At 38.2% G+C, this 13,690-nt stretch overlaps 1 protein-coding gene across 4 annotated transcripts in view; it reads right to left on the bottom strand.

Moving 5' to 3' along the window:
* FGD4 (FYVE, RhoGEF and PH domain containing 4) overlaps positions 1–13,690 on the bottom strand; it is a 214,618-nt gene that overhangs the window by 130,602 nt on the left and 70,326 nt on the right. The window contains exon 1 of one of the 4 annotated variants that reach the window (XM_038577228.1): positions 11,892–12,063. The exons of the other annotated variants lie outside the window; for them this stretch is intronic. Within the exon in view, the coding sequence (XP_038433156.1) occupies positions 11,892–11,901 (10 nt within the window). The 5' untranslated portion in view covers positions 11,902–12,063. Of the gene's footprint in view, positions 1–11,891; positions 12,064–13,690 lie in introns of those variants that run through there. 4 annotated transcript variants of the gene reach the window in all.

The following is a 13,690-nucleotide window of genomic DNA, read 5'->3' as shown; positions in this document are numbered from 1 at the left end:
GAAAGTTGAAGACTCTTTACAAGGAATACATATATATAACTTAATAAACATCTCTGCTAATGTATTAATTACATTAATTAGTAAATATATTTAAGTTAAATGTTTAAGAGAGTGCAACAAGTAGAAAACAGGGTAAGAACAAAGAATGTCATGTAAACATGATGCTGGGCTTCTGCAATTTGCAAAGTCTCAACCTAAACTCTATAAACAAGAAAAAGGAGACAATGGGTCCTCTGGAGGAGGCTTTATTATCTTTAAGAAGCAAAGACTTTTACCTCTGGTGCAGGGGTGGGGGCAGGTAAGGTGCTAACAAGATAAAACAGTGATAGAGGTATGGGACTAGGTAAGCAGCAAAGATAATACACACAATGTCATTCCATAAAAATTATTAAAATAGCAACATTATGAACATTTTTTTTTATTTTAAGAGGCTGAGATTAGGCCAGAGTGAAAATGACAACCCAGGTTTTGTGCTCATAAAACTCAATGCTCAACAGTTAATCCTTGTAGCTCAAAAAATAAATATCCTGAAGGACCAATGCATGTAAACCACTAATACTTTAGATCAAAGTTATAAAAACGAATTTAAGTGGTAAAGGGTTTCCTTTGTTAGGAGAGAAAAATAACAATCAACTGAACCCTTAGTGTTAAAACCTGGGAATTTATTTACGGCCTCTCATCTGGTCTTATAAAATCAATTCTCTCAACTTAACTTTATCTTTTTACCCTAGGTCCAAACCCGAGGTAGAGGAAAGTATTGAAGAGAGTAGCCAGGCTTTGTGAGCAAGAACTTTTAAGACGAGGACTGAGGTATACTCAGTTGTGAACATTTGAAGGTGCATGTTTGTTCTGTATGTGGCAGGAGGGTGTGTGTATGGGGGGGGCGCTATGAGGATGCACACGTGGGCAAGAATGGTGTGTGGCAAGAGGGACATAATGGTGTATTCTGAAAAGCTTCTTCATCTGCGCTGTAAATTGTATCTAAATGCCCTGGGTTCTTTTCTGAGGTAACCAGAGAATAACTGGTTGAAGAGAGGGGCAAATCATGGTTAGCGAATGCTGTGAATATATACTACTAAACTCTGGGCAGGATGGGATATACTGATAAAATCTCTTGCCCCCAAAATTTATTAGTGGGGTGACTTCTGAGCTACAACCTGAGTTTTGTGACTTGCATCTAAGAAACAGGCGTAATATTTGGTACCTTCCTCTCAAGAAGATCAAGATCACATAGGTGAACTCTCTTTGAATACCTGGAAAACTATACAGCTGTCAGAAGTCTTAAACATGTTTAAAAGTGTGGTGGAGGGCCACACACATGCACAAACAACTGTTTACTTTGTGGGCCAAGAATAGCAAAGGATGACTTACTGTCATGGAAAAAAAATAAATAAAAAAATAAATGAAACACTGAAGTTTCCTTTAAGGTAAAAAAACAAAACCCCTCTTTGCTCCATTCATATTCTTGTCAAGCTCTCTAATCTTGTTCCTTCCTTTCTCATTTATCCTTCTCCCAAGGTGGGAACTATATGATCACTGCCTCCACCTCCTCAGCTCACCTGTCTGACCAACACACACCTGACACTGCTCCCATAGACTAGCAGGGACAGGGACATTCCAGTTGCCAAACCCACAGTTCACTGCAGTTCCTGTATCCCTGGATTTCCCCGGGCGCCTCTGACTCTGCTGACCTTGTGCTCCTTTGACATTCCTTCCTCTTGTGCCGCCTCCCAATCAACTTTCCTGGTTCTCTAAGACTTTCTCCAGCCACTCCTTCTCTATCTTCTCCCTCCTCTGTCACGTGTAAGTAATCAGGTAAGATCAATAAATGTTCAATGACTAAACATCCACAAAACACATCACGAGTAAATGTTTAGATATTACACAGCAATTCATTGGCAAAATATGTAGTTATCAGTTCAAACATGGAACTCCACTGACAGATTAGAAGCTTTTAATCTCTAGCTGTAAGAGAAGAAGGAAAATGATATCGTACTGAGCATATAGCTGGAGGTGGGTCAAAGTAAAGATCTTCCCAGCCCTCATAAGCTAGTCTGCTGAACAGATGCAGAGGAATTTAAATACTTCCCTACCAAGTTCTGGTGCCAAACCTCACCCCTGTTTCAGGTCTTCTGCACTTGCAGTTCCCTCTGCCTAGAACATTTCTACAGATTTTCCTCTTGCTTCAATATATACTTCAAAAAGTCTGCACTTAGGTGCCACTTCTTCAGGTGACTCTTTGCTTCCTCACAACCCCATCTTTTTTGACTTTCCTCCTATCCTAGCACCTTGGTGTCTTTGTTATTTAATGGCACTTATCACTGCCCAACATTAAATGTTGTTCTTTCCACTTATTTTCTGGCTCCCACCCTAGAAGGTGGGCTCCATGAATAAGGGAGCTTTGCCTTGCTTACTACGGAATCCCCAATGTCTGGTCCAAAGTAGGTGCTCATTAAATCTGTTGAAAGAACTAATAAAAAGAAAAAAATGGTAGGGAATGAATGAAGACAATGTAAACATGGGCTACACCACTGTAACCTCTGCGGGAAGTGACCATGGAGCCAGGTCACCGACACATCTGAGCGAATGCGAGTGGAAGTGACAAGTTTCTGAAGCAAGTCAAGCAGCAAGTATGTTCGCAAGTCTTGAACAAGCAGGCAGGAAGCCTGTGTCTAGGACTAATGAACTTGACTCATCTGGACACCACACTTTCTCTATGACAAGAGAGTAGGGCTCAAAGGGAAGAAGGCTGGCAGCCCAGGAGATAATATGGGATCCTACAGGGGTCACAAATATTCTAGATGCTTTCCGAGGGAAAGGCAACAAAGAGATATCTGCCTTAGCAAAACTGTAAATCAAGTGAAATGTTTTTTAACTTTCTTCTGGCACTTTCCTATTTCTTTGCTCTCCTACAGGGTGGCTGGACAGTGCCTGGTGACTTTGATACCAGATCTCCATTCTCTCTGGCTAGGACCCAGACTTTACCTCACGACCTAAACCTGGCAGTCTTCTAAACCCTAACACCATTCCAGTGTGACCACACTACGGGGTTTTCCTCTTGAAAACAGTAGAGGCAGCCAATGTGGGAGTCTAAAACAGTTGGTCAGTTCATAGGCATCCAGTTATATTCTCTTCATAGGTCTCCACCTTCACTGCCTTGTCACTGGAGAGCAGGGCTACCTGTGCTTAGGGCAACAGCAGTTTTATGCTTGCATTTTAACAAACTTTATGAACTAGTAATGAATGTCTGTTCCAAAAGTATTAATAAATAAAAAGATTATAAGAGAAATAAGCAAAAGGCAATTAAGCAGCTTACTCCTACTACCTGGGGATAACCACTGATTAAGATCTTGGGAGTATTTGTTCCAAACTCTTGCCTACACATTCATATACCTATATAGACGTATACATCACAAATGCCTTATTTTTACATAAACAGTGTATTATATACCCTGCTTTATCTTTACTTACTACAAACCACAGCAATTTCAGATATATACTATGTTAACCTACTTATAAGTATATTGCAATAGGAAGTACAACTATTTTTTAAAGTAGGCTCATACCCAATATGAGGCTTGAACTCAAGACCTTGAGATCAAGAGGCACACGCTCAGGGTGCCTGGGTAGCTCAGTTTGTTCAGCTTCTGCCTTCAGCTCAGATCATGATCCCTGGGTCCTAGGATGGGGCCCTGCGTCATCTGGCTCCCTGCTCAACGGAGAGAGTCTGCTTCTCCCTCTCCTTTTCCCTCTCTCTGCCCATGCAAGCGCGCTCTCTCTTTCTCTCTCTCTGTCAAATAAATAAATAAAATCTTTTAGGGAACCCTGGGTGGCGCAGCGGTTTGGCACCTGCCTTTGGCCCAGGGCGCAATCCTAGAGACCCGGGATCGAATCCCACGTCGGGCTCCCGGTGCATGGAGCCTGCTTCTCCCTCTGCCTGTGTCTCTGCCTCTCTCTCTCTCTCTCTCTCTCTGTGACTATCATAAATAAATAAAAATTTTTAAAAAAATCTTTTAAAAAAAGTGTTGCCTGCTTTATGACTGAGCCAGGCAACCCCTCCTCCCCTGAAGTAGAGCTAATTTAAATTGCTATACTCTGAGAAAATCTCTGAGTTAACTTTTGCAAATGTTTCTACTAAACAATAAAAATATCTTAATGACTAAAAAGCACACGTTTTTACAAACTAAGAAATTATATAAATAAAGGAAAGTTAAAATCACATATAAAGCAATCATGTAGATATAATCATGATCAATATTTTGATGCATTTTCTTTAAAATTTTTGCATAATATATATCAGGATTGGGATTTTTCTAAATATTGAGCTCTTTAAGAAATTTTATGAACTAATTTCAAAAGAATAGTTTGCTTCATTTTTTTCTCAATTATGTCAAGGTTGATGGGGTTTAAAAGGCGACTTTATGGGGCACTTGAGTGGTTCAGTTGGTTAAGCCTCTAACTCTTGATTTCCACTCAGGTCATGATCGCAGGGTTGTGGGACTGAGCCCCAGATTGGGCTCTGTGCTCAGTGCAGAGTCTGCCAGAGATTCTCTCTCCTCCCTACCTCTCTTGTGCCCTCTCTCAAATAAATAAATAAATAAAATCTTTAAAAAAGAGGTGACTTTGATATGTAATTAAGCTATTTAACATATTACAGTGGTTGGTTCTGCTAAGGAGCATCATTTCTGTGACAGTCCAATAAATATCAGTACAGTCATTTCAAGTTTCTTTAAATAAGCAAAACTTTCCACTGAAGAAGAGTTGTCACCTGACTCAAAGGAGACTTATTTTCAGCTGATGTACCATTTTCTCCTGCAGGTTAAGCTAATTTATTGTGCAGAGTTGCTATCTGACTTTTTAATAAGGTTTCTAATAGCCTCCTAAATGCTGTTCGCTTTGGAGGATTTTTCAAATGTTAGCTGAATAATGCCCCATGCGAGGTAAAACTCATGAATTTTAAGCAGCAATTGGAGTGTTACAATTTGATTCTTTCTTTAAAAATGGGCAACACAGGGATCCATGGGTGGCTCAGCGGTTTAGTGCCTGCCTTCAGCTCAGGGTGTGATCCTAGAGACCCAGGATCGAGTCCCATGTCGGGCTCCCTGCATGGAGCCTGCTTCTCCCTCTGCCTGTGTCTCTGCCTCTCTTTCTGTGTGTATCTCTCATGAATAAATAAATAAATTTTTTTTTAAAATGAGCAACACAGGGGCACCTGGGTGGCTCAGTAGGTTAAACCTCCAGCTCTTAATCTCTGCTCAGGTCATGATCTCAGGGTCATGAGATGGAGCCCCACATGAGGCTCCTCACTGATTCTTTCTCCCCATCTGTCCCTCTCCCTTATTCTTCAAATAAGTAAATAAAGTCTTTTTAAAAAATGACTAACACAGTGTTAACAGAACTGTAATGCCAGGAAACACACACACATTGTCCTTGCACCTCCCCCCTCCCCTGTCACATTCCAAATTGCCATTGCTAGGAAGAGGATCAATGTTACTTTTGGTTTAACTCATAAGACCGCAAGATTTATGGTTTACGTTAAAGCACCATGTCAGGGAGCAATATAAGCCCACACTTATACCCCCCCATGATTTATATATTTAGCCAAGGAGGCCTTTCTAATTGCATATAGTTTCACAAAAACGAGAAATTAAAGTGCTCTCATTTCAGTAGGGTGTATACATTTTCTGAAATGAACTAGAAGATCAAAGATTCCTTACCAAAGAAAGAAGGTAAAAAATTGTTAGGTTTCTCAAGGGAAGAAACTTCTCTACTTAGTACCAGGTTATACAATCAATGCTATTTAACAAATATTTACCAAGAATGTTATGTCACATGCAAATAACAAAGAGCTTTGGAAGTTATTCCTTGCCCTCATAGATCTCACAGCCTAACACGGTGGTTCCTGTGTCCAGCAGAATCATGGCATTCTTTGGTAGAAAATTTTCAATTGCCCATTCAATTTCCTTAGTAGATTGTAGGACTACTCAAATTTCTACTTCTTCACAATTTGTTTCCTTAGCTTGTCTTTGTTTTTTTTTTTTTTAAAGTATTTTCTAATTTCCATTTTTTAAAAAAGATTTTATTCATTTATTCATGAGAGAGAGAGAGAGAGAGAGAAAGAATGAGAGGCAGAGAAACAGGCAGAGGGAGAAGCAGGCTCCACGCAAGGAGCTTGATCCCGGGACTCCAGGATCACGCCCTGGGCTGAAGGCAGGCGCCAAACCACTGAGCTACCCAGGGATCCCCTCTATTTTCCATTTTTAAAAAAGATCTATCTATTTTAGAGAGAGACTGAGAGCAAAAGAGTGGGGGGGGAGGGAGGCAGCGGAGAGAAAGAGAATCTCAAGCAAACTCCTTGGTGAGGAAAGAGCCCAATACAGGGCTCAATCCCAGGACCTTGAGATCATAACCTGAATAGAAATCAAGAGTTGCTCAACTGACTGAGCCACCCAGGTGCCCCCCTGGCCCCTGCCAGTTTGTCTTCAGAGAAATTTGTCTATTACATTTAAGTTGTTCATAATAACCACTCATTATCATTTTAATATTTGTAAGAATCGGGCAGCCCTCGTGGCTCAGCTGTTTGGGCAGCCCTGGTGGCTCAGCAGTTTAGGGCTGCCTGCAGCCCAGGGTGTGATCCTGGAGACCCGGGATAGAGTCCCGCATCGGGCTCCCTGCATGGAGCCTGCTTCTCCCTCTGCCTGTGTCTCTGCTTCTCTCTCTCCTCTCTGTCTATTCTCATGAATCAATAAGTAAAATATTTAAAAAAATATTTGTAAGAATCCTGATATTAGAAGTTTTTCATTCTTGATCAGTCTCAACAGGCATTTATCAATCTTATACTTCAAGTAAACATTTTCTCTATTGTCTGTTCTCTATTGCATATTTTTCACTTCTATGTCTATTATGCCTTTCCTTCTATTTACCTTCAGTTTAATTTCATTTTCTAAATTATTCAAATAGAAGCTCAGATCACTGATTCTAAAACTTCTTTTCTAATATGAGCATATAAAGCTGCATATATTTTTCCAGTTTTATAGTTTTTTATGGCAGAAAAGTATCCCAATCCCAATTATTCCATCATGGCCAGAACCAAAAGTCTTTAATGGAATGCTTGCTGTGCTTACTTAAAAATCAAATTAAAAAGCAATGAAACAAAACAAATGAGGGAGGAAAAGTTCCCCATTACGCTGAACATGTAGGTTTATTGAGTACATATGGAACCCATTAGAGAGTACAGCTAAAGAATTGAGTCTTCAATGAGTGATTCCTTTGATACTTGCTTTTGATTCAGTGAAAACTATCATCCAAATCTCCATTATTTTCAGTGTAAAGAAATTTATGGGAAAAGTGGAGCTATGAAGACTTTGCCTCAAAAATACATATACTGCTCCCACCCAGCAATGCAAAGCCACTTCCTTTTCCTTTCCCTGCAGTAATGTATACTCTAGTGGCTTCCATTCCATTAATAAAAACCTTTCCATGACTGTTAAATTCTACTATTTCCTACAATGTGTATAGACCACTATATTAGGTGAGATATGATGAAATGGAAAACATGGTCCATACACGAGGCAATTTAAGGAAAACAACGAAAAGAATTTGAGATGGTTTGGATTCTGGAAATGTCAGAATTCTCAGTTAAAACTGTACAACAAAAATGCCACTGAGATACAGTGGGCAAAGAACAATCTTTTCAGTAAATGGTACTAAATCCATATGAGATCCATGTGGCACTAAAAATAAATCTTGACCCCTATTATACATCTTTTACAAAATCCCAATTTTAGATTAATTATAGACCTAAGGATAAAAAAATTATAAATAATAAGTTTCTAGAAATACTATATGAAAACATCTTTACCACCTTGAGATAGGCAAAGTTTTTAAAAAAGAACACAGAGACCTAACTTTAAAGGATTACACTGAAATTGGACATTGTTCATGAAAGGATATCACTAAATATAAAAAAGAAAGCATTACAGGAAAAACAAATCATTACTTCAAAGAACTAGTATCCAGAATACATAAAAAACTGAGACAAAAAAAGACAATTTGATTTTTTTTAATGGGCAAAAGTCTTGATTGGGAACTTTACAAAAGAAGATTCCCAATAAGCACATAAAAATTAAAAAAAAAGCACATAAAAATCATTACTCATCAGATATGTAAATTAAAATCACAAAGTAACACCGCTAGACACCTGCCACATAGCTAAAAATTTTTTAAACTAGCAGAAAGTATTGGCAAGGAAATGAAATAACTAGAATTTTCACACATTACACCATTATGGAAAACTTTTAGGCTAATACCTCCTAAAGCTGAACAAATGCATACCCTATGACCTAATAATTCTACCAAAGACATGTACAAAATGTCCATAGCACCTTTCAGCAATAATGGCCAATGTCCATCAATGGCAACATGGAAATAAACTACTATTCACAATGAACAAAATTACTGCTACAGTGCATAATGGATTGGCCACAAGCTTTGGAAATGAATGATCTTGGACATGAGTTTCAGTTCTGCTATTTACCATGTAATACTAAATATATAGATATGAGTATATAACCCCAAAAATCTGCTTTCTCCATCTGAAAAATAGGGTCATGTCACCTCTCTTACAAGATTATTCTAAGGACAAGAAGTAATATGCATATAGCACAAAGCACTATGTCTAATAGGTGCTCAGTAAACAGTAAGACTAGGATTTAGGAGCTGGAACTTCTACCACTCAGGATCAATACCAGTCTTTTTTTATACATAAACTCTCTGTGAAGATAATGTTCCACCTGACCTAACAAAACAATCTGTAGCATTTCTAAGTTGCCAGTTCAGTCATCAGTGAAACTATACAGGAACCAGGTCATGGCATTTTATTACTCAGCTACTTTACAAACCCATATGCAATTGCAGCTGTCAGCTCTAATGCCAGAGGATCAAACGAGTTGGAAAGATCAAACAAATAGGCAGGAGAAATGCCAACAAGTGCATAAACTGGTCAGGAGTCTAACTGGTTCAGTTACAAAGTTGATCCTTAAAACACTATGCATACTCTGAAGAGAAGCATATACAGGTTAGGATGCCTGAAAAACAAAAGAATGAAAATAGGGACAAACATCCCTTAGTCCTATCGTGGTTTCTGGCCTAATTCTGAGCCTCCTTTAGTCTTAAAAATAAATCTATTCATACCTGTCATTGAAGAATAAAACAATAAATCTCACTTTGACTTTATTATTTTTCATTTATTATTTATTTATTATTATTTATTTTTTTAAATTATTTTTTAAAGATTATATTTATTTATTCATGAGAGACACAGAGAAAGAGACAGAGATACAGGCAGAGGGAGAAGCAGGCTCCCCGTGGGGAGCCTAATGCAGGATTGGATCTCAGGACTCCAGGATCACGACCTAAGCCAAAGACCGATGCTCAACCACTGAGCCACCCAGGCGTCCCTTACTTTGACTTCTTTTTAATGTAAAATGTGTGTGTGTGTGTGTGCGTGTGTGTAAGATCTGGTATTTAGTAGCAACAGATCCCAAATTTTAAAGTTATAATAAATATTAGGAGAAATGACTAAGTATAATACACATTCATTAAAATTTTTATTCATTTATAAAGGAAAGTCAGGATATTAACTTATATTGCCATCTAAACTAGTAAAGGGAAGGCAGAGGCAGGGCAAAGAAAAAAAATAAATCTCCTGAAATCTTGAAATCAAGTTCACTGATCCAAAATAGTTCTTTGAAGAGTAAGGCTCCAATATTTCGTATTTTGACTGTATACACCTATTACTCTAGCTAGTTCTATTCTATTAACACTTATCAGGCCTATCACATTTTATTCTTATTTTTTTAATAATTTTATTCATTTATTCATGAGAGACACACAGAAAGAGGCAGAGACATAGGCAGAGGGAGACCTGATGCAGGTCTTGATCCCAGAACCCTGGGATCACACCCTGAACCGAAGGCAGACACTCAACCACTGAGCCACCCAGGCATCCCTTGGCCTATCTCATTTAAAAAATAAGATACACTTAAGAATATGAATAATTCAAAGTACTCTAAACTCAGTTCCATTTAATCCATAAGAAAGGTCAGTCTCCACCTTGGTGCAAGTCAGCAACACAGGGGCTCTATACAATAGGAATGAAGAACAAGAAACTTTTTCTTTCTTTAATGGTTGAATTACTGGGAGAATCCTAGGCCATTTTTAACCTAATGAAACAAAGAAAAACTTTGGCCAAAGCCTTGTGAATCTGTTTTGCAAGCACTATATTTTCACAGCCCGTGCTTGATTTATTTTGTTGCATGGATCTAGTTTTCCATTCACATGAGGTTGTGCATAGAAGAACCAATCTTAGGGAAGTCCTCTTTCAGTTTTCTTCAATGATCCATTTATTTCCAAAAGTTCTACAGATTCCACTCCAGTTTGTCTTTCTAAGGAAAGCAATTTCATCCACATTTGAAAAGCTAGCACATAGGCTGTCTGCCACACAGAAGCAAAAGTTTTAAAAAATGTGAGATCCATATATCTAAACCAATATAGCACCCATTTGTTAAAAATCCTAATTCAATGTTTGTCCTTAAAATTCTAAGATCAGGCTATATGATAAATCAAGAATGTAAATACAATGGGATTTTCCCCCTTCCCAGGTACTTTGCAAGATAGTCTTTAAAATAATAGTGTTCTCATAGTTACTTTTAATCCAAAATCTTAAAAAAATTTAAATATCCAATAATAGAGGACATGTTAACTAAATTAAAGTACTACTGTTTAACAGAATCATATAGCTATTGAATTTTCACTAAGAATTTTTAGTAACAAGAAATAATTTAATGCTATGCGGAAGAGGAGAAGCATGATAAAAAAAATCCACATAAAATAGGATCTCAACAAAGAGGAAATATATATCAAAATGTTAGTTACACCTTGATGTTTATTTTCTTTCTCCTTACTAATCAAGAAAAATCTGTTTAAAATTGTTTTTCTGAATAAAGACATTCAGTAGGCTTTACAGTTAAATACAGAAGACCATGAGAACATTATAGCCACAATGACAGAGGTCTAGTCAACTAGACTTCAGATTCTAGTATGCAATTTCAAGAAATCCTTACACTGTCCATTACCAATGTATCTTGCTAATGTTTTAGAAGTAGAGGGAATTTTATCCCCAAATAACTGATGACTAAGAGAATATTAAGTATACAAACACGTTCTAAGAAATTGATTAGAGGATAGCTTTTATGTATCAGAAACAGAAAAAAGAAAGAAATGTAAATTAGAAGTAGATGGTAAGAGGTTATAATAAAAAGTCTGATGAGAAAGGTGAACAGTTTCACTAAAAGCACAGCTCATGTTCACCACTCTCAGAGAACACTGCTATGCTTGCTATGAATCCCAGGGAGAAAGCCATTACCTCAAGGTATCATACATGGACCATAAAAAAAAGAAAAAGTACACCTTCATCCCAAAACCACACCAAGATGGGCAACCCCGGTGGCCCTGCGGTTTAGCGCCGCCTTCAGCCCAGGGCGTGATCCTGGAGTCCTGGGATCGAGTCCCTCATTGGGCTCCCTCCATAGGGCCTGCTTCTCCCTCTGCCTCTCTCTCTCTCTCTCTCTCTCTCTCTCTGTGTCATGAATAAATAAATAAAATCTTTAAAAAATTAAAAATTAAAAAAAATAAAACCACACCACGAAATCATTCTAAACAAGAGCCATGATAATTTCAGTAGTGATAGAAATTACTTATCATTTAGTAGTAATCAAAAAGACAAGTGGCAGTTACTTCATCTGCCCATATACTTTGTATATTCACAAGTTTCAAATGTCCTTAACCTGAGATATTTCAGAAATAGAAATTGCAAAAATAACAATACTCACAGCCCCCCATAGAGGATTTCTCTCCAACAACATCCAGCAGTGCCTTTTACTCTTCTGATTAATCATACTTATTTCCTGCTTGTGGAGAAATTATTTGGATCTCTGATTTATGGGTAAAACCTACAAGTCTGCACTTAGACACCAGACACGCATACATCTCTGTTGGACATGGTGAGTAACTAATGGGAAGTGCAGAGCTAGGTTTTGTAACTCTTCTAGCACTGATGCAGCCTCAAAGATCTACGCAAGCATAGCATTTCAAAATTCCATGAAGGTATTTCAAAATGCAGTGAGAAAGCTCTAATACTAGGGTGGAATAGGAAGGATGGGGTCAGTTGCATGTGATTTTACTATAATTACAGCCTTTAGATTTATAACAAACTATCTTTTAAAAATAGTTTTTAAAGGGGTTTAGGATTTTTTGCACCATATATGACCAGATAGTCATAAGAAATGTTAAATAGCGAAATGCAGTGAAATAGTGTTTACACTTTCTGTCTCCCAAGCAAAAGGACCTTCTATTTCCTTCCTAGGTTACCTAACAATGCCAAATAACTTTATAAAGACATCAGAATTTTATTTTTTTTTTTTTAATTTTATTTATTTATGATAGTCACATAGAGAGAGAGAGGGAGAGGCAGAGACACAGGCTGAGGGAGAAGCAGGCTCCATGCACCAGGAGCCCAACGTGGGATTCGATCCTGGGTCTCCAGGATCACGCCCTGGGCCAAAGGCAGGCACTAAACCACTGCGCCACCCAGGAATCCCGACATCAGGATTTTAAAGGAGGAAAGGTACCAATGAGCAAATTTCTCATCCTTGCCATGCTTATCAAAGAAAATTACTGATTAAAGTTAGTGCTTTAGTCACAGACTTTTCAAAGCACCTAATGCTTTATCATCACGTGGACTCAGCATTTACATAATAATCCAAAGGCTAACTTTCATGTGATATTCAGAATCAAACTCTAATACTGAGATTCAGTTCACTTTTGCTATATTACTTCTTCAAATTATTATGTTACTGAATGACAAATAGTACATTACCTTAAAGAATTTGACAATACTTGAGGAAATTTTGATGGATAGAAAACGTATTTAATGTAGCTTATGAATCAACCAGTGGAAGTATGGAGGGAGCTACTTGGAGAAACTCACTAAAAGCATAAAGTCTTAGAAATTTAGAAATCCTCCCATTGTATGGATGAGGAAACAGGCCATACATATATTAGTATATATGGAAGACAAGGTTTATACATTCCAGATCTTCTGATAGATTTTTTTCAGTATAATTTCCATAGCATATTTTTTATAAATTTATATTTTATTGGTGTTCAATTTGCCAACATATAGAATAACACCCAGCGTTCATCCCATCAAGTGTCCCCCTCAGTGCCCTTCACCCAGTCACCCCCACCCCCCACCCACCTCCCCTTCCACCACCCCTACCTAGTTCGTTTCCCAGAGTTAGGAGTCTCTCATGTTCTGTCCCCCTCTCTAATATTTCCCACTCATTTTCTCTCCTTTCCCCTTTATTCCCTTTCACTATTTTTTTTTTTTTTTTTTTAGATAGTCACACAGAGAGAGAGAGAGAGAGAGGCAGAGACACAGGCAGAGAGAGAAGCAGGCTCGTGCACCGGGAGCCCGACGTGGGATTCGATCCCGGGTCTCCAGGATCGCGCCCTGGGCCAAAGGCAGGCGCTAAACCGCTGCGCCACCCAGGGATCCCCCCCTTTCACTATTTTTTATATTCCCCAAATGAATGAGACCATACAACGTTTGTGCTTCTCCGATTGACTT

Source organism: Canis lupus, chromosome 27 (genome assembly GCF_011100685.1).
Source record: "Canis lupus familiaris isolate Mischka breed German Shepherd chromosome 27, alternate assembly UU_Cfam_GSD_1.0, whole genome shotgun sequence".
Classification (NCBI taxonomy): Eukaryota; Metazoa; Chordata; class Mammalia; order Carnivora; family Canidae; genus Canis; species Canis lupus.
The sequence above is the reverse complement of the archived record's forward strand: the minus strand, read 5'-3'. Positions and strand labels throughout refer to the sequence as shown.